Genomic DNA, 26,080 nt, shown 5'->3' on the forward strand with positions numbered 1-26,080 from the left:
TCCCCTCCAGGCCTTTGCACATTCTGGTACCTATGCCTGATCTGGTACTTTCCTTATCTCATTCCACTCGTTGCCAAAAATAGGAACCATTCTTCATAACCCTAGGCCTGGTGTTTGTTCAAGGCCCCCAGGCCCAAGGCCTGGAAGAGTGGCAAAACAGTACCAGGACGCTATTACCCCAGAGACCACAAGGGTGGGGTGAGGACTAACGAGACCCTGAAATAAACTCCACAAACCAGTATTACTAAGCGATTCCGTAGTTACAGGAATCTGTGGAAGACAGGTCGTTTGGGAGTTTGACCACCACGGCCAGCATCCTTGGGCTCAGACCGCTAAGTACCCTTGGCCAGCCCAGGAGCCAGGTGAGCTCGAGATGTCTGAATTACCTCCGGGCCTCAGCCCTGAGAGCAGACTCTTGCCAGCTGTGTAATCTTTTACAGGATTCGACCTTTCCCGTATCTATTATCTCTCTTCTCGTCTGTTCTTCCTCTGAGCAGCCTTTGGAAAACTTTTAGAATCCTATCTCAGTGTCCCTCTTTTGCTCACACCCTTCAGAATGAAAGTAAATCTCCTCAGGCACAACTTCGCCTCACATTCTTTGTGTCCTGCAGACATAAGACGGACTCCAGGTTTCCCGAATCCTCCCGCCTCAGTCCGACCTCCCAGCCTTTGCACTTGCGGGTCCCTCCGCCTGTCACCCTCTCCCACGCGCCATCACACTGTCAGAAAAAGACCTACCCACGACCGCCTCACCGTCCCGGACACCGCGCCCCGAGCTGCAGGAACGTGAGCAGGCGCCCCGGGGCTTTAGTGTCTGGGGGGTGAGGCCGGTGAGAGCCCGGAAGACGAGCGTTTACCTGAGGCGGGTCCCTCAGCGCCGCCGCCGCCATCGGAGTCTGTGGGCGAAGCGAAGTCTGTGAGGCGTGGAGGTCCCGATCTCAGCCTGTTTCGGGTCACCCCGAGGTGCGCCGCCGCCAAGCCTTGGACCCGCCTCTGTGGAGGCCTCTGGCACCTTCTCTTTTAGGACCCCTGGCTCCGAGCCTCTGAGTGGGCGACCCGACCTGAGAAAAGCCAAAATGACCGCCACAAGGAAGACGCCGGAAGTCCCGCCCCAAAGCGAAGCCCACGCACGGAAATACCTCTGCCCTGGGCTTTCATTGGCTCAACTCCGCCACCATTGGGCGCCTTGCCCTCTGGGTAGTGTAGTTTCCACAGCTGCGCAGGAGGAGAGTCCTGGCGTCCACCTCGGCGAAGAGACGTTCTGCGCAGCACGGAGAAATATAGCCATTATTTTGAAATAACTTTAAATGAAGTACACGCTATAAAAATATTGAATCACGGGACCCCTGGCGGTCCAGTGGTTAAGACTCCGCGCTTCCACTGCAGGGGGCATGGGTAAGATCCCACATGTCGCTTGGCAGGGCCAAAAAAAAAAAAAAAAATTAAATCACTATGTTGTATACGTGAAACCAATATAATATTGTAAATCAGCCATACTTAAACTAAAGAAAAAAAAGGTTCTGGGGCACTGAGAGTGGCGCTGGGAAATGACTAACCTTGGGGGGAAAGGAATGTGATTACCCCTTTTTAAAGGGGCGGTTCGCGGGTTTCCGGGGAGTGTTGTCTGCCACGGATCATTTGTTTAGAGACATTATTCCGGTCTCCATAAGCTCAAAATGGCCCCCTGTGGCTAAAAAGATTATTCCAATTATTTCCAAAGGCTACAAATGCGAGCGGACATATTCTCATTCAGACTCAAAATGCATCCGGTCTTAGCTGGAATGTAATAAACGTTTTCTTACTATTCAAATACATACAGTTAGAAGTGTTGGTTGTTTTTTAACTCTGTATGTTTAGTTAGGGCCATGACTTGGAAGATGAGTAACGATGTTTAGGCCTCCCTGAAACAGGAGGACAAGAAGTTGTCTCTGCCTCTGTTTCCCAGAGAACATCTTTCATGCCTGTATCCTGATTGTGTCTAAACCATAAAGGAGAACTGTCTAGCCACTTAATATTTCTTACTCAATGGCTAAAGATATATTCAGTCCCTTTAGGAATCTGACATCTATCTCAAATGGAGAGCAACTTATGAAAGTGTTTTGGTATAGTGTAGTGCCTGCTCAATGAGTGATAGTGTTCTCAGGCAGAGGGCATGTGCAAAAGGGGCATCTGAACCCCATCATCTCATCTCCTTGCTGGGAGGGGGTTATCATTTCTCCAGTGATTGTTGGGACTGTTGTGCATGAGGAATAGATGATATCGAAAAAAAAAAGTTGTGAAATGCGAATTATAAGGAACTATTTATAATGATTATGTAGTTAGTCAAAGAGTGGCAGAGAGAACTCTGGGGAAGCATCTGAAGAGGGTGAAAAAAGTTAAGACCTCAATAATTTTTATTAGGAGATACTAAAGTCTGAGAAGAGATGTTAAGCTGAGCTCAATGTTTTTTCCCTGATTTAAACATTTATTTTTATTTTTGACGTATAGTTGATTTATAATATTATGTTTCAGGTGTACAACATAGTGATTCAAAATTTTTATAGATTATACTTCATTTAAAGTTATTACAGGGGCTTCCCTGGTGGCGCAGTGGTTGAGAATCTGCCTGCCAATGCAGGGGACATGGGTTCGAGCCCTGGTCTGGGAAGATCCCACATGCCGCGGAGCAACTGGGCCCGTGAGCCACAAATACTGAGCCTGTGCGTCTGGAGCCTGTGCTCCGCAACAAGAGAGGCCATGACAGTGAGAGGCCCGTGCACCGCAATGAAGAGTGGCCCCCGCTCGCCGCAACTAGAGAAAGCCCACGCACAGAGGCGAAGACCCAACACAGCCATAAATAAATAAATAAATAAATTTTTTAAAAATTATTACAAAATAATGGCTGTAATTCCCTGTGATGTACAATATATCCTTGTTGTTTATTTATTTTCTACATAGCAGTTTGTACCGCTAAGTCCCCTACCCCTATCTTGCCCCTCCCCTCTTCCCTCTCCCCACTGGTAACCACTACTTTGTTCTCTGTATCTGTGAGTCTGTTTCTGTTTTGTTATATTCACTAGTTTGCTGTATTTTTTGGATTCCACATGTAAGTGATATCAAACAGTATTTGTCTCTCTCTTTTTCACTGAGCATAATACCCTCCAGGTCCATCCATGTTGCTGTAAATGGCAGAATATCATTTTTTATGGCTGAGTGGTATTCCACTGTGTGTGTGCGTGCGTGTGTCTGTGTGTGTACCACATTTTTTTATCCATTCATCTGTTGATGGGCACTTAGGTGGCTTCCATATCTTGGCTATTGTAAATAATGCTGCTATGAACATTGGGTGCATGTACCTTTTCAAATTATTATTCTTGTTTTCTTTGGATATATACCCAGGAATGGAATTGCTGGATCACATGGTAGTTCTATTTTCAGTTTTTTGAGAAACCTCCATTCTGTTTTCCACAGTAGACATTAACTGCTCTGGGACATCCAAGGAATGGGGAAACGATCACGAAAATAATTCCAACAATAACAGCAGCAGCAGCTGAGTCTCCATGAACCTCACTGTGCACCCGCCCCGGGCTGAAGGCTTCACGTGCCATGATAAAGGGACTGTCCCCAGTTCTGCAGCTAGACTTCCAGGTTTGAATCCAGCCTCTTGAATCTGATACTTGTCTGTGGTGCGACCTTTGGGGACCCACTTCATCTTTGTGATTCTGGATTTCCCCAGTGATACAGTGATAGCTCCCAATGCCCAGAGTGCTGTGAGAATTAAAAAGAAATGCTCCAAATGCAAATCCTGGAATCCTGGTACCAGTATGGGCTGTGTTTTGTTGCTTTGACTGACCCTCACAGAGGCTATGGTGAACACCTTCATCACCTCCCTGTCACAGTCAGTGAAGTAAATCTTGGGGAGCTCTAGAGTGGCCCACAGATTCCCTGGGATTCCACACTGAGACCTCAGTAACCTGAAGCCACGTCCTCCAGTGGATCAGAGGGTTCTAGGAAGCCCCATTTGTTTCTCACAAGCACCTGGGGACAGAAGGGCCCAGAGGTATGTGGCTTGGGGATATCACCTGCAGGTGTGGCTGATGGTGTAGCCACTGCACACAGAACGGGCACCTCAGCTCCTCCAAAGGCCTGAGAGCAGGGCTGCTCTTTATCCCCATTTTACACAGGAGACAACCCAGAGTGAATTGTTTTGCCTGTGGTCCCAGTGATGGCTGGCGATGAGATTTAAACCCACATTGTACGGCCCACGTTTGGGGAGTCTGATCACTGACCTATTCTTTGGCTTCCAGAAGGGCTTCGGAATGTCTATTCTAATACCACCTGGTCCACCTTTTTTTGTGTGTGTGTGGCTGCATTGGGTCTTTGTTGCTGCGCACAGGCTTTCTCTAGTTGCAGCGGGCAGGGGCTACTCTTCGTTGCGGGCGCAGGCTTCTCATTGCAGTGGATTCTGTTGTTGCAGAGCACGAGCTCTAGAGCGCAGGCTCAGTAGTTGTGAGATACGGGCTTAGTTGCTCTGGGGCACGTGGGATCTTCCCAGACCAGGGCTTGAACCTATGTCCCCTGCATTGGCAGGCGGATTCTTAACTACTGTGCCACCAGGGAAGTCCCACACCTGGTCCACCTTAAAGTCCTGCTCCAACCCACCAATCCCCAAGACAGACCAGGAAAATGGGTGAAAACTACAAAGCAGGGCTTTATTATATTATTAAACCTCTAACTTAGAAAAGTGATGAAGTGTGTTAATAATGCAGATGAATCTATAATGCAAATTAAGTGTATGATAAATATGAACATTACATTGTGTATAGCATACAAATTTTCAAAAATTAATAATTTTATTTATTTATTTATTTGGCTGCGTCGGGTCTTAGTTGTGGCACGTGGGATTTTAGTTGCGGCATGCAGGATCTGTCATTGCAGTGCGTGGGCTTCTCTCTGGTTGTGGTGCGCAGGCTCTAGAGCACGTGGGCTTAATTGCCCCACTGAATGTGGGATCTTAGTTCCCCAACCAGGGATCGAACCCATGTCCCCTGCATTGGAAGGCGGATTCTTAACCACTGGACCACCAGGGAAGTCCCCAAATTTGCAGAAATTAGGAAATATTTTTCCGGAATTGAAAACAATTATTCCATAAAGCAAAAGAATCACTTATGTTATTCAAGGAGTAAAATGGGTAAAATTCCAATATATCTTTGTTATTTTACTGTCCTATTTGTTAAAAGGAAATAGCCCTAACTCATAAAGGAAAATAGCCCAAATGATATGAGCACACATTTTACCAAAAACATACAGATAGCATATACACATCCGAAAAAATGCTCATCATGAATCCTTAAGGAAATCCAATTAAAGCAACACTGAAATAGCATGACAAGCTTATTAAGAGGGCTAAAATTGGGGAATTCCCTAGTGGCACAGTGGATAAGACTCTGCACTCCCAATGCAGGGGGACCGGGTTCGATCCCTAGTCAGGGAACTAGATCCCACATGCGTGCCGCAACTAAGAGTTCACATGCCACAACTAAGGAGCCTGCCTGGCACAACCAAATACATAAATAAATATTTTTTTAAAAAAGGAGGGCTAGGGCTTCCCTGGTGGCGCAGTGGTTGAGAGTCTGTCTGCTAATGCAGGGGACACGGGTTCGAGCCCTGGTCTGGGAAGATCCCACATGCCGCGGAGCAACTAGGCCCGTGAGCCACAACTACTGAGCCTGCGCGTCTGGAGTCTGTGCTCTGCAACAAGAGAGGCCGCGATAGTGAGAGGCCCGCGCACCATGATGAAGAGTGGCCCCCGCTTGCCGCAACTAGAGGAAGCCCTCACGCAGAAATGAAGACCCAACAGAGCCAAATAAATAAATAATAATTAAAGGTGCTAATAATTAAAAAAAAAAAAGGAGGACTAAAATTAAAATAATTAAACAAATCAGGATTCACTAGGATGTGAGGAAATGGAAACCTCATACACTGCTGGTAGGAATGCAAAAAGGTAGTCATTTTAGATCAAAATTTGTTAGTTTCTTCAAAAGTTAAACATTCACCTACCCTATGACTCAGACACTGCACTCAAAGTTATTGACAAAAGATAAAATATATTCATTTTAAGAAATGTACACAAATGTTTGTATCACGTTTATTTTTAAATTGTCAAAAATCTGGAAATAACCCAAATGTCCATAAACAGATGAATGAATAAACAAATACCGATTTATCCAAAGATAAGAATACTCAGCAAAATTAAAAGGTGAAGTATTCACATATCATTGATGAATCTCAAAGTAGTTATACAACATAAAGTAAACCTGGAAAAAAAGGGGTAAATATTTAATGATTCCCACCATATAAATTCTACAAAATGCAAAGGTATCAATTTTAAGTGAAAGTAAATCAATGATTATTTGGAGGGAGGGAAGGGCACGGAGAGATTATAAAAGGATGTGAGGTAAATATACAGCAATGGATATGGCCATTATTATAACTATGATGGTAGTTTCACAGGTTCATACCTACATCAAAACTTATCAAATAGTATACTTTAAATTATGTATATAAGAAAATGTATAAAGTTTAATTCAATGTAAATTATACTTTTAAATAAAGCTATAAAAAATGGCTTTACATTTCACAAATCTGTGCATCCTTTTTAAGAAAATAAATTTGGGAATGCTATATTGACCACCATGTCTCTCCTCATGCCCTCTGAGAATCAGTCTTGCCTCAGTGGAAGCCAACACTGGTGAGCAATGAAGGATGTTTCCAACAACATCAACAGGAATACAGACTGGGCCACAAAGCCACATCCCAGGACTACAGATCTCCATTTTCACTACCTTTGTGTTCCCGCCTCTGCAGTAACGGCCTTAAGGAGAATATCAGTGAGAGACTACAGGAATCCACAAACCTTTACATGGGAGACCAGTGGTCAGCTTCCCTGAGCACACTGGGATGGTGACTGATGCAAACTGTGTGGACCTGCCAGGTGGTAAAGGTAAAACGTCTTTGGCCATAGAAATTGGCAGTGACATAAATTTGGTAAGAGCCCTGAGCAGATCAGAGAGTATATAACAAGCCACACATGCTTTCATATAACTCAGACTTACAGGGGATCTCCTAACTGTGAACATTTGTACAAAACTGAACTCAGAGAGATGGCTCCTTTAGTGCCATTATAATCAACAGGACAATCGCACATTTCCTAAAAAGCTAAGGCCTTTACACGGTGTGAACTCTTTGATGTTAAAAGAAAGTAGATTTTTTGCTGAAGGATTTCCCACATTCATTACTCTTACAAGGTGTTTCACCAGTGTGAACTTTCTGATGACAGCAAAGTCCGGAGCTGAAGGTGATAGATTTCCCACATTCATTGCACTCATAAGGCCATTCTCCAGTGTGAAGTCTCTGATGACCACGGAGGCCAGACCTAGTAGTTAAAGTTTTCCCACATTCACTGCACTTATAAGGCATTTCTCCAGTGTGAACTGTCTGATGACAATGGAGGCCAGACCTAGCAGTAAAGATTTCCCACATTCATTACACCCATAAGGCCATTCTCCATTGTGAACCTTCTGATGATAATGGAGGCCAGTGCTATAGGTAAAAGACTTTCCACATTCACCGCACTCATAAGGCCTTTCTCCAGTATGAACTCTCTTATGATCATGGAGGCCAGACCTAGCAGTAAAAGGTTTCCGACATGCACTGCACTCATAAGGCCTATCTCCTTCGTAAACTCTCTGATGATAATGGAGGTCTTTGCTATAGGTAAAAGACTTCCTGCATTCATTGCACTCATAAGGCATTCCTCCAGTGTGAACTCTCTGATGATAATGGAGGCCAGACCTATTAGTAAAAGACTTCCCACATTCAGTGCACTCATAAGACCTTTCTCCAGGGTGAACACTCTGTTGTTGAGTAAGGATGGAGCTATAGCTAAAAGATTGTGCACATTCACTGCACATGTATCATTTTTCTCCAATGTGACTTTTTTGGAGATAAACGAGCAAAGATTTGTAGCTAAAGGATTTCCCACATTTGCTGCACTTGTACTGCCTTGCCCCAGTATGAACTCTTTCATGTTGACTGAGGGTCGAGCTCCGCTTAAAAGATTTGCCACATTCACCACACATGTAAAGCCCTTCTATAGTGTGGACTTTCTGATGCACAACATACAAGGATTTGAACCTGAATGCTTTCCCAGGGTCCTGGCACACAAAAACACTGTCTTCCAGTGTGGACACCCTGGTCCTGATCAGGTGTGTTTTGGGGGTTAAAGGCTTTCTTGCATTCTCCCCAGGTATAATGATTTTTTCTTCTTTGATAAGTCACCCCACACTCAGAGATTTTGTTTGGCTTCTCCTGGGAGTGAGTGGCCTGTTGCTGGAGGTGTCCTGACAAGATTAGGAAGTCCTTCCCAAGCTCCCTGCAGGTAAAAGGCTTCCATGACTCCTGGAAATTGCAGTTCTTCACAAGTGAAGCCTTGTCTACACTGCCTAAAAAGGGTTTTTCTCCCATGTGCTGCTTCTGGTGTTGTTTGCTTACCCTGAAATAAAAACATTTTGCACATGCCCCACACCTCAAGAGTTTCTGGCCGTGTTGTGTTCCCTGCTGCTCAGCCAACTGGAAAATGTCTCTCAAGACTGGACCATAGGGCTTCCCTGGTGGCGCAGTGGTTAAGAATCCACCTGCTAATGCAGGGGACATGGGTTCGTGCCCTGGTCCGGGATGATCCCACATGCCACAGAGCAACTAGGCCTGTGTGCCACAACTACTGAGCCTGCACTCTAGAGCCCACGAGCCACAACTACTGAAGCCCGTATGCCTAGAGCCCGTGCTCCACAACGGGAGAGGCCACCACGGTGAGAAGCCTGCGCACCGCAGCTAGAGAAAGCCCGTGCACAGCAACGAAGACACAACTCAGCCAAAAATAAATAAATAAATAAATATTTTTTAAAATATTAAAAAAAAAAAGACTGGACCACACATCTCGCAGGGGTGGGTCTTCTGGGAAGATGGAGCTGGACTGGGAGTTCTGGCCTGTGAGATTCCTATAGAAATGCTTTGTTCAAAGGGTACCTCTGCATCCTGTGCTCCACAGCAACAACCTGAACCCAAAGAAATACTGGTGAAGTATATGTTGACACTATAGGAATGGGGCAAGTCCATCACAAATGTGCATCTGTCACATCTAGGCATGGGTCCAGGGATACTTTTGAAGACAAGCAGGTTGAACTCTGAGGAAATGGCTGCTGTGCACTGCTGGGCTCCTAAAGTCACCGAACAGTGGAAACCCCACCAAGGGAAGGACACAAAGACAGTGTATAACATGAGGAACAGAGGTAGGGTTTACAACTTACTCCTCTGTCATTGGCTTCCTACAGAACCATTCCTGTTGGTTGACATGAGGTTGTGTAGAAGAATGTGAATGTACCCATCCCATGAAAATCAACTGCAACAGAGTAGATACTGTTGAAAGTCAATATAAGTATATATGCACACCTCCAAGCACAGCATGCGTGGCCTGATGTTGGAGAGCACTACAGGGAGACCTGTCAAAGAAACGGTTGAGATGTGGGGTTTAGAGAGATCGAGATTACCGCTGGAAGGAAACCAGAGTGTAAATGATAACTACTAGAACTGACAAGTTGGCAAAGTATCAACAATGTGGAAGAACAAATGGCAATGGGATGTGGACCCAGGCAATGGAAACAAAACACTGGTTGAATTGGACAGGTCTCTGGTATGGTCTTACACACAGCCCTGGTCTCACACCATCGCCAACTGCCATTCACCAAGGCCAGGCTCCCTCTGAGCCCACTCTTCCATGACTGGAGTCATGTCTATCCTGTGATGCACAAAGGATTCTCCCCCCAACTCCTAGTTGAGCAAGTACGTGGGACACATGATGCAAGTCCTAAGAGAAAAACAGCACAAAAGAATGGCCAGCACTGTCCCAGAGCAACTCAGTACAAAAAAAGACTAGAGAAAAGAGATCTATGTGAGTGATGCCAGCGAGACGACAGAATAAGAGATACTAGCATTCATTCCCTTTCCAAAAACAAGTAGACAGCTATCAATGAATAAAAATAGCCCTGGGGTGGGTGCGGGGTACAGCATAAGTGTCCAATTAAGACAAACAGCAACACAGTGGAGCAAAAGAAGGAGAATAACTGCACAGAAAGGATTGCTGGGAAAACTGGCTTAGCAGAGATGCCTGGATGGTTAGGATCAAAGTACGTAAGTGAGAGCTACTTGTGTCAGCCACTGGGCTTATGCCATCATGGTCCCTAGCGGCCTGCTCTGTGGAGGACCCCAGCAGGCTTTGTCACTGACAACAAAGAACCTGTCCGATAGCGGCAGACTCCCCAGTTTTCACATTAGAGGATCCTGTAGAGTTCATCAGCATGGATTCCAAAGGAAATCCCCTTAGCCATAACATCCTCAATGGGAGAAAAAGAGATCAGTGGATTCCCAGCAGTCTTTGGCACCAAAGACTCCAAAAGCCATTGCCACCACTGCATACTACTGCTGCCATGGTCACTGAGGACCCCTACAATCTTCACCATTCTGATCTCAGCTGACAGATCTGCACAGAGACTATACTCCCGGGGTCTTCACTGGAGTCAAAACCACAATACCCCACCCAGCCACCACCCTTGCATTCACATAAAGGTGAAGCTATTTCTCTAACCAAAATTCACCCCAAAAGGTTGAAAGAAATGACTGATTCACCACACGTACACACATTGACACAAAGATAAAAGAAACATGAAAAACAAGGAAACATAATACCATCAAAGGTACATAATAATTTTCCAGTAACCAACCTCAAAGAAATGGAGATCTATGAACCACCAAAGGATTCAAAATAAATGTTTTAAGGAAGCTCAGTGAGGGGGCTTCCCTGGTGGTGCACTGGTTGAGAATCCGCTTGCCAATGCACGGGACACGGGTTCGAGCCCTGGCCCAGGAAGATCCTACACGCCGCAGAGCAACGAAGCCCGCGAGCCACAACTACTGAAGCCTACACACCTAGAGCTTGTGCTCCGCAACAAAAGCCACTGCAATGAGAAGCCCGCGCACTGCAACGAAGAGTAGCCCCCACTTGCTGCAACTAGAGAAAGCCCGTGCGCAGCAACAAAGACCCAATGCAGCCAAAAATAAATAAAATAACTTTTAAAAAAAGGAAGCTCAGTGAGCTACAAGAGAACACAGATAGATAACTCAACATGATAAGGAAAATGATACAGGAACAAAACAAGAAGTTCAGAGAGAAAGGAATCATAAAAAAGAAACAGAAATTCTGAAGTTGAAGAATACAACAAATGAAAAGAAAAATGCAACAGAGTATCAACAACACACTTGGTCAAGCAGTGGAAAGAATATGTGAACTCAAACACAGGTCATTTATCATCCAGCCAGAGGGGGCAAGAAAGTGAAGTCAGCATAGGTAAACTATGGAATACCAACGAGCAAAACAATATTTGCATTATTGGAGTCCCAGGAGAAGAAGAGAGAGAAAGAAAAAGTGTCAGAAAGTTTAAAGAAATAATGTCTGACTTCCCAAGTCTGGGAAGAGATGTGGACACCCAATTCATGATGCTCATAGGTCCCTGTACAGATTCATTCCAAAGAGGATATTACCAAGACACATTATAAACAAAACTGTCAGTAAACAAGCAAAAAAGCCAAACAGAATTTTGAAAGCACGAAGAGAAAAGAAACTCCTTCACACAAGGAACCCTCATAAAGCTATCAGTAGATTTTTCAGCAGAAGTCTTGCAGCCTAGGAGACAGTGGGATGATATACACTTGGTCCTCTGAATCTGTGAATTCTAAACCTGCAGATATGGAGGGTTCATTCTGTTCACTGTACTATGCCATTTTATATAAGGGACTTGAGCATCCACAGATTTTGGTATCCACACGGGCTCCTGGAACAAATCTCCTGTAGATACTGTATTCAAAACACTGAAGAAAAAAACTGCCAAACAAGTATACTTTACCTAGCAAAGCTGTCCTGCACAATTAAGGAAAGACTTTAGGCAAACAAAACCTGAGGGAGTTCAATGACACTCAGCCTGACTTCTAAGAAATGCCAAAGGGAGAAGAGATTACTTAGTCCTGGGCCTTGCACATTTGTCTTTCTCTCCATCTGAACTGAAGGCCTCTGTCGCAACCATGCTCCACCAGATCACTGGTCAGGCCAAGAAGCATCCTAGCTTGATCCCCTCTTTGTATTTATTAGAGTGGGAGGTACTGGAGCAGCATTGTATGTCTTGCACCTGGAATTGTTCAATCCAGATGTCAGCTGGGACAGAAAGAATAACCCAGGGAGTTCCTTGGCACTCCAGTGGTTAGGACTTGGCATTTTCACTGCTGTGGCCGGGGTTCAATCCCTGGTCTAGGAACTAAGATCCCGCAAGCTGCCCAGCGTGGCCAAAGAGAAAAAAAAGAAAGAATAACCTAGAACCCTGGAAAAAACTGGGTCCCAATGATCAATACAAGTTCTATTCAGTGAATGTCGATTACAGCAAACTGAAGAAAGAAGTTCCAGACTTCTAAATGAAATGTTTCACTATAATGCTTCTTAGAATGAAGGTCTTCCAGAAGCCATCTGTACAATTTTCCACTTAACCAGGAAATATTTCCCCTCTAAATGCATGAAATCACGTTGGTGTTTTGTGTTGGGGTTTACACTGATTAATAAATACCTGAAACTTAAAAAAAAAAAAAAAAGCCAAAGGGAGTTCTTCAAGCAGAAATGAAAGGATAATAAATAGAAACATGAAAACATAGGAAAATATAAAACTCACTGGTGAAACTGAGTATGTAGTAAAATTCAGATTACTATAATACTGTATTGGTGGTGTTTAAATCACTCAAGTATAAAAGTTAAAAACAAAAGGATTAGAATAATTATAGCCACAATAACTTGTTAATGGATACACAATATAAGAATATCTGAACTGTGACATCAAAAACATAAAATGTGGTGGTGGCAGGGAGAGTAAGTTCTGAATGGTGTCAGGAAAACTGGATATCCACAGGTAAAAAAAAAAATGAAACTGGACTCCTGTCTTATACCACTTATAAAAAGTAACTTGAAATAGATTAAAGACTTAAATGTAAGACCTAAAAACGTAAAATTCCTTAAAGACAACCTAAGGAAAAAGTTCTCTGAAATTAGTCCTAGCGATGATTTTTCTGGATATCACCAAAGCACAGGCAATGAAAGCAAAAATAAACAACTAGGACTACACCAAATGAAAATACTTCTGCACAGCAACGCAACAATCAACAACAAAAAAAGGCAATCTACAGAATGGGAGGAAATATTTGCAAGCCATGTATCTGATAAGATGCTACCATCCAAAATATACAAGGTATTCAAAAGACTTAATAACAAAAAAATAGAGTTAAAAAATGGGCAACGGACATGGAGAGAATACATACAAACAGCCCACAGTTATATGAAAAATGCTCTTCACTAATAAGGTAGACTTCATTAGGCTCACTACAAGATTATATACCTCAAATCCTTACCTATTAGAGATCAGTACAGCAGATACTAAGCTACAAAAGAAAGGAGAGAGCAGGGTAAACAACCCAGCCCTGGCTATGACAGCAACTACTCAGAAAGCTAGGCAAGGAAGCAGTTCCCATGGTCCATATGTGAGAAGAACACAACATCCTCTGAAGAAAAGGAAGGGAGGAAAGATAGAGCCTAGTCCAGGTCACTGGGAAGAGTAAGGGAAAAAAAAAAAAAAAGAGTAAGGGACTTACTCTTCAGCGAGGATACAAGTGCAGAGTTCTCCAGCATCACTTCGAGGTACAGGCATCTCTGAGCCTCATCAAGGAGACCCCATTCCTCCCAGGAGAAGTACACGGCAATGTCCTCAAAGGTCACACCACCTTGTCATGATTAGTACAAATGAAAGTACGAATATTCTCTGAGAACCCACAGTCCAACTCCTCACACATCTCCACGATCATCCTCTTTCAAAGCTCCCCACCTCAAAGGAGATACCAGGCCCTGGTGCCACTGATGCCCACGCTCTCCTCAGGGTTCCATTAATTACTGTGCTCAGCAACAAAAGATGGGGGGCGGGGGGGCCACAGCACATAAATGCCATCTCAGCTCTGGGCCTGCCAAGCAATTCCCTTGGGGCGTCCCAGATTGTGCCTCCAAGACACAAATTTGGGCTCATGCTTCACCCTTAAGGCCCCAACTCCAGGGCCTGTGGACCATCAGCTCTTAATTCTCTCCTTGTGCACATCATTGTGTAGACACATCTCTCACATCTTCAGACCCCACAGTTGCACTTCCCCAGCTCTGCCGCCTTCCTGCCCCACACCACAGACATCTCCCTGGACTCACCCATGTACTTGGCAAACGGCATCCAGAAGAGTGCTTGAAAATTACTAACATGATTTAGTACAACCCCAATCCTCTGATGGATCCACAGCCAGGTAAATTCTCAATGCTGCTTTGATGATTGATGTTGCCTGTGATCTTTGTTTCAATATTAACCACCCAGAGCCACATGTGAATTTCAGATATCCATAACCCTCTTCCACTTCCATGCTGCACTTGCTGTCCATTCAGCCACCACAACCTTCTGCTCTCCACCCAAACTTCATTAAAAGCCCAGTCCCACATGCCCAGCACAGTGACTCTCCCAAGTGACCATATTCGCCCCAGACCTTACTCACTAGCAAGAATGAAACATCCTACAACCCATCAAAGCTCACCACCAAATCCTGGTGAATTCATACAGTAGTGAATTAGCAGGAGCCCTGCCTCAGTGTCATCTTGTCTCAATTACTCCTATGCCTCCTGGACATAGGAGCAGCTATCTCCAGTTCATTCATCCCATGGAAGCCTTGGCTACTTGCTAGATCAACCCACGCCATTTCCACTATCACCCCTCTCCCTAATCTCTTTTTGTGAGGTCCAGCAACCCCAATAGTATCAAGGAAGAAAACTACTCCTTAGTATGCACCCTAGTCCTTCTGACCTTCCAATAGCGTTGTCACTAAAATCTGCATTCCCTTCCTAAACAACATCCACAGCTCTACCCTGGTCTACATAACAGCCATCACTTTTGAAAGTCTCCCTCCTGAAAGCCTTCTCCAGATTTCCAGACCTGTGTGTCCAACTGCCCACTCCACTAACTGTTCTCTGAAACTTTTCAAAGTCTTAACAGGACCAAAACAAAACTTCTGATGTTCCCAAGGAAAATTCACCTACCACCAACTTTCCCATGCCAGTTTGTTGGAGCTTCCATCCTTTCAGCTGATAGGATGAAAAACTCTAGGGTCATCTCTGGCTCCTCCTTTTTCTCCCTCACCTACACCATCCAAAGTCTACTCAGCTCTTTCATTAAAAATGGACCTGGAGGGACTTCCCTGGTGGCACAGTGGTTAAGAATCCACCTGCCAATGCAGGGGACACGGGTTCGAGCCCTGGTCCGGGAAGATCCCACATGCCGCGGAGCAACGAAGCCCGCGAGCCACAACTACTGAAGCCCGCACATCTAGAGCCTGTGCTCCTCAACAAGAGAAGCCACCACAATGAGAAGCCTGTGCAATGCAAAGAAGAGTAGCCCCCGCTCGCTGCAACTAGAGAAAGCCTGAGCGCAGCAACAAAGACCCAACGCAGCCAAAATAAATAAATTAATTAATTAATTTTTTTAAAAAATGGACCTGGAATCCAACCTTTTCTCCCACCTCCATGGTCATAACCCTGGTCCATCAACACTCATCTGGATTATAGCAGTAACCTCCTCCTGAATTCCCTGCTACCTGCCTTAACCCCATAATCTCTTCTCCACTGTGTAGCCAGGTGGAGCCTTTTAAACCTAAACAAGACCAACTCCTTTCTCTTATACAAATCTCCCATTATCTCCATAATAGATGCCCAGATTCTCAGGCAGCCACATTACAGGCCTGATTCTTGATTCCCTGCTCTTTGTTCTTAACAGCAAGAATGGAGACCTACTGTACCCTGTTCCCAACTCAGTCACACTGAGCATTTGCTCAGGCTGCTATATGTTCCTGAGATAACTCCCACACCATATGTTTACACTGGTTGCCAGAAATAGGAACACCACTATGTTACCGATTGGCCTGCATTGGCGTACTCCCAGGGTCCCCACAGGCAAGAGACAGGAAATCAGCACAGGAAGTGCCTCAAGACACCACAATTCCAGACACTATACCGCTGATGTCAGGACTAGTGAGGGCCTGGGACATGCTCTCTTTCCTTGTGTAGATTCCCTAAGTTCTTTTTTAACCTCCAGAATCTGTGGGAAGAGGAAGGAACCATGGCTGGGTTCCATGTGCACAGGACTCCCCCGTATCCCCACCCAGCCCTAGAACCAGGTGACTTCGGATTAATTTACTAACCTCTGTGTTTCAGTCTTCAGAGCTGCCTATAACCAGATCTCTGACCCTGGATAAGGACTCTACTTATCTGTGCCTCACTGTTCTCATCACGCACATTCCCGACTGTTCCCTCTCTGAGCAGGTTTTTAGTAAACTTTTAAAACCCTAATATAGGGGCTTCCCTGGCAGTCCCGTGGTTAAGATTCTGCGCTTCCACTGCAAGGGACTTGGTTTCTATCCCTGGTTGGGGAACTAAGATCCCACATGCCGAGTGGTGCGGCCAAAAAATAAATAAATAAATAAAACCCTAACACAGACTGTGTTCCTCTTCCATTCACAACTCTCCATGGCTCCCAGGTACCTCTGTTTGCCAGTCCAGGCGTGACTCCCCCTCATACTCATTGTCCCCTAAAAACAAAGGCTGGACCCCAAGTTTCCAGAAGCCTCCGGGCTCAGTCCTACCTCCAAGCCTTTACACATGCCGGTACCTCCGCCTGTAACCCTCTCCCACGCGCCATCACACTGTCTGTGAGAAACAGGGACCCCATCTTCCTGGACACCGCGGCCTGGCTGCGGGCACATGGGCAGGCGCTCCGCACTCGGGTCTTCCGTGTCTGGTGGGGTGAGGGCGGTGAGGGCCCGCAGGACGAGCGTTTACCTGAGGCGGGTCCCTCAGCGCCGCCGCAGCCATCGGACTCTGTGGGCGGAGCGGGGCCGGGAGCAGCAGTCCCTACCGCTACTCAGAGCTCTACTGCCTCTGACACGGTAAACAAGTCCGAGGGAAACAAAAGCTGCCTCAACCAGGAGTTCGCCGGAAGTCCAGCCCTGACACGCTTCCTAAGACCGGAAATGCCCCTGTCCTGGTCTTTCATTGGAGCAACACCGCTCTTCTTCTGGTGCAGTGTGTTCTGGGCAATGTAGTTCCCATAACTCCACAGGCACGCGGGAAGGGGCGCTCTTCATCCGCCGCCGCGGAGAAAAAGCCTTGGGCACCTCGAGGGACGCTGGGAAAAGGCGTCCAGGCTTCAAGAGCGAAGGGAGGGGGCTTCCTTTCCTCTTAAAGGGGCCGAAAGCGGACTGCAGGGGAATGTTGTCTGCAGTTCATCAGCACTGTAAAGTATTTAGAGATGTAGGTGGGGAAACTTTCCTCCACCCAGTTTTTACCTTTTCAGCTCAAGCTCTGTAACAAAAGGCAATAACAAGAGAAAAACAAACAGGAGTTTATTGACATGTTTATACATACATGAGAGAGACAGGGTTGAGTAACTCAAAGAATTGGGTTAGACACAGGGTGATGTGAGGGCTGACATCTGCAGGCAGAAAGAACCGCGGCCTTAGAAAGGGCCGCAAGTTTGGAGAAGGCGCAGTTGCTCTCCGGCTCCACTGTTACCGCTAATATAAGTAATGCTTGTAAAATTCTTAGCTAATAAATAATTTAGGACATTAAAAAAAGAAAAAGAAGTGGCTTAGAATTCAATCTTATATAATACCTTCGACAAAGAACAATACATTTGAGGTGTAACAAAGAAAGGAAAAAGTACTTGAGTCTCTAGGGATGCCAAATAATGTGGGAAAGTAATGTTGGATAAGAGCTAGTGTTAAAAAAAAAGAGACAACAGGCCCAAAATGGAGTCACTTGTGCTAAACGCATGTCAGCATAGCAAGACTTAATATCTGAACCTAACTGCAGTTTTAGCTTCTCCTAAGAATGTAATCTTAACCAGTCAGTCTGGAATTTCCTGTCCAGCACTAGTGAGGTAATATGCCGGCTAGACGCTTTTTATCCCCCAAAGGAGAGTGCCCTTCGTGAAATAATCTGTTGACCTTAAAAATAAAATAGTTAGGGGCTTCCCTAGTGGTGCAGTGGTTAAGAATCTGCCTGCCAGTGCAGGGGACACGGGTTCGAGCCTTGCTCTGGGAAGATCCCACATGCCACGGAGCAACTAAGCCCGTGCACCACAAGTACTGAGCCTGCTCTCTAGAGCCTGCGAGCCACAACTGCTGAGCCCACGTGCCACAGCTACTGAAGCCAGGGCGCCTAGAGCCCGTGCTCTGCAACAAGAGAAGCCACCACAATGAGAAGCCCATGCACCACAGTGAAGACTAGCCCCTGTGGCTTCCCTCGTGGCGCAGTGGTTGAGAATCTGCCTGCTAATGCAGGGGACACGGGTTCGAGCCCTGGTCTGGGAAGATCCCAGGTGCCGCGGAGCAACTAGGCCCGTGAGCCACAGCTACTGAGCCTGCGCGTCTGGAGCCTGTGCTCCGCAACAAGAGAGACCGCGATAGTGAGAGGCCCGCGCACCGCGATGAAGAGTGGCCCCCGCTTGCCGCAACTAGAGAAAGTCCTCGCACAGAAACGACCCAACACAGCCAAAAATAAATAAATAAATAAATATATTTTTAAAAAAAGAGAGAGCATCATTAAAAAAAAAAAAAAAGTAGCCCCTGCTCACCGCAACTAGAGAAAGCCAGTGCACAGCAACAAAGACCCAACACAGCCAAAAATAAATTAATTTAAAAAAATAATAATAATATAAAACAGTTATTTTACCAGCAGAAATGTGTTTATTCAGAAATAGCAGAGAATTATAAATCAGAACAAGCAAGCAATGGCAAAAACCATAGGCAAGTCCAACAAAGGAGAGAGATGTTATTTTATAGAGAAAAGGGAGGAAGTCAGGAGGCATTATTTTGAAAGAAAGTCTATTGGAGAAAAGTGAGAGTTTAGGGTAATGAGGGTTTTTCATTGGTGGAGTTGCTGGGGTACTAGGTTTCTTGTAGGAGATGCGATGTACATCTTTTCCTGTTGGGGCCTGTAACTGATGATTCTTCCCTGTTGATGATTCTTCTGTTGGGGTTTATAATTGACAATTCTTCCTGTAGTTGATGTCCAGTGGTATTTCCTGAGAGCTCCCCTTCTGGCCTCTTGACCACATATTAGTGAGGTTTCCCTTTATCAATGTTCACAAATTCGTTCTTTATGACCTCCTTGTCTCACCCCCCTCTCTGCCTTTAAAAACTTTTCATTTTCTGTAGCCCTTTGGAACTCCTTTCTAATCGCTAGATGGGATGGTCTCTGATACATGAATCATTCAATAGAGCCAATTAGATCTTCAAATTTAATCAGCTGAATTTTGTTTTTTGCCACTAGTTAGCAAAGTTTGTTATGCAAATTCCTCTTGTGCTGCCTCCAGGCTAATAAGGGTCTAAAGTTTTCTCTGGTGATTAATTTTTGTCCTTTGTAAATTTACGTCCTGCTTTTAGGCAAATAAGGGGAGAACACAGTGCCTTTCTTGCATTAACTGCTTCTTAATTTCCTTTAGTTCAAAATAAATATGTCAAAAAGGCATATTTTTGGGTGAAATGAAAAGGAGGTCATGTTTCAGGGATGGAGTCAGATTCTCACAAAGAAACTAAATAAATGATCAATAGGAATGGGCAAAAGACCTAAATAGACATTTCTCCAAAGGAAAAAAAAAATTGGGCTGGCCAAAAAATTCGTTCGGTATTTTCCGTAAGATGGCTCTAATAGTGCTTAGTTGTCTTTAGCTTGATTTGAAACAATTTTGTTAGATTGTATCATGAGAGCTGTCGTATCAGAGTGCATTTTAAAAAAAAATCAAAATTGGTGAATTTTTTTGCAGCCATTTTAATATTGAAGATGGAAGGAAAAAAAACAACATTTTTGGCATATTATGCTTTATTATTTCAAGAAAGGTAAAAACGCAAATGAAGTACAAAAAGGAAAGATGTGTGCAGTGTATGGAGAAAGTGCTGTGACTGATCAAATGTGTCAAAAGTGATTTGCAAAGTTTCGTGCTGGAGATTTCTCGCTGGATGATGTTCCATGATCAGGTAGACCACTCAAACGTGATAGCGATCAAACTGAGATATTGAGAACAATCAACATTATACCATGCAGGAGATAGCTGACATACTCGAAATATCCAAATCAAGTGTTGAAAGTCATTTGCACCAGCTTGGTTATGTTAATCGCTTTGATGTTTGGGTTCCACATAAGTTAAATGAAAAAAACCTTCTTGACCATATTTCCTCACGTGATTCTCTACTGAAATGTAATGAAAACATTCTGTTTTAAAAACAAATTGTGATGGGCAATGAAAAGTGGATACTGTATAATAATGTGGAATGGAAGAGATCATGGGGCAAGCAAAATGAACCACCACCAACCACACCAAAGGCCGTTCTTTGTCCAAAGAATGTGACGTGCATATGGTGGGATTGGAAGGGAGTCCTCTATTATGAGCACCTTCCAGAAAACCAAATGATTACTTCCAACAAGTACTGCTCCCAGTTAGACCAACTGAAAGCAGCACTCGAAGAAAGCGTACGGAATTAGTCAACAGAAAACACATAATCTTCCATCAGGATAACACAAGACCACATGTTTCTTTGATGACCAGGCAGAAACTGTTATAGCCTGGCTGGGAAGTTCTGATTCATCTGCCATATTTACCAGACATTGAAACTTTGGATTTCCATTTATTTCAGTCTTTACAAAATTCTCTTAATGGAAAAAAATTCAGTTCCCTGGAAGACTGTAAAAAGCACCTGGAACAGTTCTTTGCTCAAAAAGATAAAAAGTTTTGGGAAGGTGGAATTATGAAGTTGCCTGAAAAATGGCAGAAGGTAGTGGAACAAAAGGGTGAATACACTGTTCAATAAAGTTCCTGAAATAAAGTTCTTGAAAATGAAAAATGTCCTTTATTTTTATTTAAAAACCAAAGGAATTCTTGGCCAACCCAATACACATGGCCAATAGACAAATGAAAAGATGCTCAACAACCTTAGTTATGAGAGAAATACAAATCAAAACTACAATGAGGTACCACCTCACACCAGTCAGAATGACCATCATTAAAATGTCTACAAATAATAAATGCTGGAGAGGGTGTAGAGAAAAGGGAACCCTCCTACACTGTTGGTGGGAATGTAAGTTGGTGCAGCCACAATGGAAAACAGTATGGCAGTTCCTGAAAAAACTAAAAATAGAACTACTATATGATCCTGCAATCCCACTCCTGGGGCATATATCCAGACAAAACTATAGTTCAAAAAGATACATGCACCCCTATGTTCACAGCAGCATTATTCACAATAGTCAAGACATGGAAACAACCTAAATGTCCATCGACAGATGAATGGATAAAGAAGATGTGGTACGTATATACAATGGAATACTACTCAGCCATAAAAAAGAATGAAATAATGCCATTTGCAGCAACATGGATGGACCTAGAGATTATCATACTAAGTAAATCAGAAAGAGAAAGGCAAATACCATATGCTGTCACTTATATGTGGAATCTAAAATATGACACAACTGAACCTATCTATGAAAGAGAAAAAGACTACCAGACATAGAGAACAGACTTGTTGCTGCCAAGGGAGAGGGGGGATGGGGGAAGGAAGGAGTGTGAGTTCGGGATTATCAGATGCAAACAATTATATATAGACTGGATAAATAACAAGGTCCTACTGTATAGCACAGGGAACTATATCCAATATCCTGTAATAAACCATAATGGAAAAGAATATGAAAAATAATGTATATATATGTATAACTGAATCACTGTCCTGAACAGCAGAAATTAACACAACACTGTAAATCAACTATACTTCAATTTAAAATAAATAAATAAATGGACTTTCCTGGTGGTGCAGTGGTTAAGACTCCATGCTCTCAATGCAGAAGGCAAGGGGTTCGATCCCTGGTCAGAGAACTAAGATCCCGCATCAATCAATCAATCAATCAAGAAAATGTAAAACGGTCCTAAGGATTCTGAAGTAAAGCAAAAATAAAACAGAGGAGACTAGAGAGTTTGGGGCAATTCCCCCTCCCCTGCCCCCACACCTCGCGACTTGTGGGATCTTAGTTCCCCGACTAGGGATTGAACCTGGGCCCTTGGCAGTGAGAGTACGGAGTCCTAACCACTGGACCACCAGGGAATTCCCTGGGGTAACTTTAGAAGAGGCAGCCTGGGAAGTCTGGGAAGAGGAGGGAATACAAGAATGAGTCTAGAGTGAAGTGAGGAAGGAAGCCATGTGGATGACAAATGAATAAAATATTCAAGTCCTGACAGTGATACGGCTACAGTGAGAGAAACACAGGGCTTCCTGGGCATTTACATCCAAAGGGACATTTCTACATACTATCATGACTGAAAAATTTAATTGATCCACTTTCCAAATATAATTGTCTTCAACAGGAAAATAGATTATTAGAATCCAGTTCCTCTTGCTGTTAAACACATGGCAACTACAAAGATAAATCTAGTGATGTTCTCAGTTCCCGGCCTGTCCTGCAACCTTCTCTGATCTAGCAGAGGAGTGGTCATTCTCAAAATTCTTCTCTTGCCCATCTTTGCCCACAAGCTCAACTCTTCCTCTGCCCAGGCCCTTAGCTGTGTAGAGGTTAGGTGTCCCACCCACCAGCAGACAGCAGCCTCCAAACAAGTCAGGGCCTGACAACCAACTAGTCTATGGGCCAGCCATGCCCACCAGACTGCCCAAAATATTCTATTTCTTTTTTCTTTAAAAAAATTTTATTTATTTATTTATTTATTTGGCTGCATAGGGTCTTAGTTGTGGCACGCAGGATCTTCGTTGCAGCGTGTGGGATCTTTAGTTGCATCGTGCAAACTCTTAGTTGTGTCATGCATGCGGGATCTAGTTCCCTGACCAGGGATCCTGGGCTCCCTACACTGGGAGCTCGGAGTCTTAACCACTGAACCACCAGGGAAGTCCCTCTATTTCTTTCTTAGACTGACTATCAGTTTTTCATCGACATTATCTAATTGCTTTTTACATGCCAGTAGAATGCCTGTTACATGCCTGTAGCAAAATATATAATGCAAGGACTTCCCTGGTGGCACAATGGTTAAGAATCTGCCTGCCAATGCAGGGGACACGGGTTTGAGCCCTGGTCCAGGAAGATCCCACACGCAGCAGGGCAACTAAGCCCTTGTGCCACAACTACTGAGCCTGCGCTCTAGAGCCTGCGAGTCACAACTACTGAAGCCCATGCGTCACAACTGCTGAAGGCCCCGCGCCTAGAGCCTGTGCATCACAACGAGAAGCCACCACAATGAGAAGCCTGTGCACTGCAACAACGAGTAACCCCCGCTCGCGGCAGCTAGAGAAAGCCCACATGCAGCAACAAAGACCCGACGCAACCAAAAATAAATTAATTAATTAATTTAAAATATATATATATACATACAATGCAAGAGGCTTCAAATTTTAAAAAGAGTTTATTTGGAGTCTTAAGACTTGCAATTCAGGAGACACAGATACAGGTAACCCCTAAAGAGTGTTCAGGGAAGAAAAAGAGTCAGGGGCTTATAAAGCAAAAAGCCCTGAGGTTGTTAAAGTTGCCTGGTTGAGAATTGTAATTGACTCTCACTCAGAAAATATTTGTCCTTAAGGAATCACGAGTTATTTTATGGTAAGGGTCAGATAAATAGCTTGAGTTTCTGACAGGTGTTCTCTATGACTTCATCAGGTCAAAAGGTCAGAGTCCATCCAGGTGAGACATGCATAACTCACACTCCCTAAACATGCTACCCCCAAGTGCAGCACTTTGACATATTAAATATCTTAATAAGAAACAGACATATATGTATAACCGAGACAGGAAGACAAGAGTGTGGCCATCTTGGAAAAGGACGGGGGGATGGCCTTGAGCAAACAGACCCAACACCTGAAGACTTCAGGTTTTTTGGGGGTTTTCTGGGGGGAGGCTTCACCACGCCGCCTTCGGAACCCGGGCCCCCTGAAGTGGAAGTGCGGAGTCTTAACCACTGGACTGCCAGGGAATTCCCCAAGGCTCTGGTCTTTGAGTCAATAACCAGAGACCCATAGGACTAAAAGATTAGCTCTATCTCTGTTCCACTGATGTATATACATAGTTTTCAAAGGACAAAATCGGGGCTGTAAATCCGCCACGTAAGATATAAAGGCCTGACACACATTCCTAAATTGTTTTTGCAGGAAGCAGACCCGGCCCCGCCCCCCACTCAGGCACTCAGGATACTGGCCCTGGGTAGTTAAGGTGCAGATTAAGGGAATGATTTCAATGGGCCCCGACTCTTGCATATTCCCATATATAGAAAAGCGCTAAATTCCTTAACTTGAGATATCTGCTTTTCTTTATTTTTTTAATTTATTTTTGGCTGTGTTGGGTCTTCACTGCTGCACGAGGACTTTCTGTAGTTGCGCCGAGCGGGGGCTGCTCTATCGTTGCGGACGCACGGGTTTCTCATTGCGGTGGCTTCTCTTGTTCTGGAGTACGGGTTCTAGGTGCACAGGCTTCAGTAGTTGTGGCACGCGGGGTCTAGAGCGCAGGCTCAGTAGTTGGGGCGCACGGGCTTAGTCGCTCCGCGGCAAGTGGGATCTTCCCGGACCAGGGCTCGAACCCGAGTCCCCTGCATTGGCAGGTGGATTCTTAACCACTGCGCCACCAGGGAAGTCTGCTTTTCTTTAATTAACAGTAATCTTTTGATGTTCCGACTACATGGTCTTTGTTGCAAAAACTCCTCTAGATCCTGGCTCCTCCCTGACCTCTTCAACTATCTGAGAGGCTGCCTCCCGGGCTTGAAATCCTCAGAAAACCCGCCAAATAAAACAGAATTCTCAACTTTTAGGTCGTGCATTTTTTTTCAGACAACATGCGTGTGAAGAGCCCTCTGCTTTTCATTTAGTTCTCTTTAAGACCAGTTTCTTGGTAAGCCGACTGTGTGCTGGGCTCAAGGTGGAGGCGGACGCAGCCTTTGGACATAATGAAATTGTGTCTGAGAGAAACGCCTCCCATGGGAGAGGCCCTTGGAGCTGACAGACGATGGCGCCCCCTTGAGGACTGTGCAGGCAGACGGTGAGTGCTCTGGGATTCAGAGGAATGAGGGAAAACGGTCATGGTTAGAATTCAAACAACTCAAAAAGCAGCAGCAGCAGCAGCAGCTGAGCCTCCCTGGTCCTTGCTGTCTGCCACCAGCCCTGGTGGGGCATGAAGCGCTTCACGTGCCCTGATAAAATGTTTAAACCCAGCTCTGGGGTCAGTCTTGGGAGTTTGTATTCAACCTCTAGACCCCAAAACTTTCCTGCTGTGTGACCTTGGGAAAGTGTTGGGCTGCATCCAGCAGTCCTGCAAGCCCTGTACTTGCCCAGCCTCAAGACTGAGGAATGCCTGAGGTCAGCGGCAGAGACATCGATGGTCTAATAGGTGGGGGGAATCTCACCCACCTGAAGCAAAAAGTTCTTGGAGCCACACCCCACTGTGTGCAGCAGATGACGGGCAGGACAGGGCAGCTGTCTTCGCTACCAGGTGTCGACTAAAAAAATACATACAACCTAAAAGTTGAGAGTTATGTTTTATTCAGTGGAAATTTTTCGAACTTGAAGCCCGGGTGGCAGCATCTCAAGTAACCTTGAGAGAACTGCTCCGAGGAGGTGAGGGGGGAGCCAGGATATACAGGAGTTTTGCAACAAAGGGCAGGTGGTAGGAACAAAAGATTTCTGTTAATAAAAGAAAACTAGGGACTTCCCTGGTGGCACAGTGGTTAAGAATCCGCCTGCCAATGCAGGGGACACAGGTTCGAGCCCTGGTCCGGGAAGATCCCACATGCTGAAGAGCAACTAAGCCTGTGCGCCACAACTACTGAGCCCACATGCCGCAACTACT

The 26,080-nt window shown here is 44.8% G+C and overlaps 1 protein-coding gene and 3 long non-coding RNA genes across 9 annotated transcripts in view; 3 read left to right on the plus strand and 1 right to left on the minus strand.

Annotated features, from left to right (window-relative positions):
- LOC309648154 (zinc finger protein 551-like) overlaps positions 1-26,061 on the minus strand; it is a 49,313-nt gene extending 23,252 nt beyond the window's left edge. The window contains exons 1-4 of one of the 5 annotated variants that reach the window (XM_082436459.1): positions 16,843-26,058; positions 14,372-16,298; positions 13,777-13,905; positions 858-1,261 (exon numbers count right to left, since the gene is read on the minus strand). In XM_082436459.1, the coding sequence (XP_082292585.1) occupies positions 858-890 (33 nt within the window). In that variant the 5' untranslated portion in view covers positions 891-1,261; positions 13,777-13,905; positions 14,372-16,298; positions 16,843-26,058. Of the gene's footprint in view, positions 1-857; positions 1,262-13,776; positions 13,906-14,371; positions 16,299-16,842 lie in introns of those variants that run through there. The other 4 variants (XM_082436458.1, XR_014256503.1, XR_014256504.1 and 1 more) reach the window with 4 other exon arrangements.
- LOC309648358 overlaps positions 1-26,080 on the plus strand; it is a 263,978-nt gene that overhangs the window by 224,946 nt on the left and 12,952 nt on the right. The window lies entirely within an intron of this gene.
- The window catches only part of LOC309648347, a 46,248-nt gene that overhangs the window by 10,972 nt on the left and 9,196 nt on the right, over positions 1-26,080 (plus strand). The gene's annotated exons all lie outside the window — the stretch shown is intronic.
- Positions 1,261-5,538, plus strand: LOC309648348. 2 transcript variants are annotated; one of them, XR_014256622.1, is made up of 3 exons: positions 1,261-1,395; positions 2,562-2,813; positions 3,451-5,538. It is a non-coding gene; the product is annotated as an uncharacterized lncRNA (long non-coding RNA). The 2 variants fall into 2 exon arrangements; XR_014256623.1 differs by lacking the exon at positions 3,451-5,538 and having other exon boundaries at positions 2,562-2,864.

Source organism: Balaenoptera physalus (assembly GCF_965194825.1).
Source record: "Balaenoptera physalus genome assembly, chromosome: 19".
Taxonomy (NCBI): Eukaryota; Metazoa; Chordata; class Mammalia; order Artiodactyla; family Balaenopteridae; genus Balaenoptera; species Balaenoptera physalus.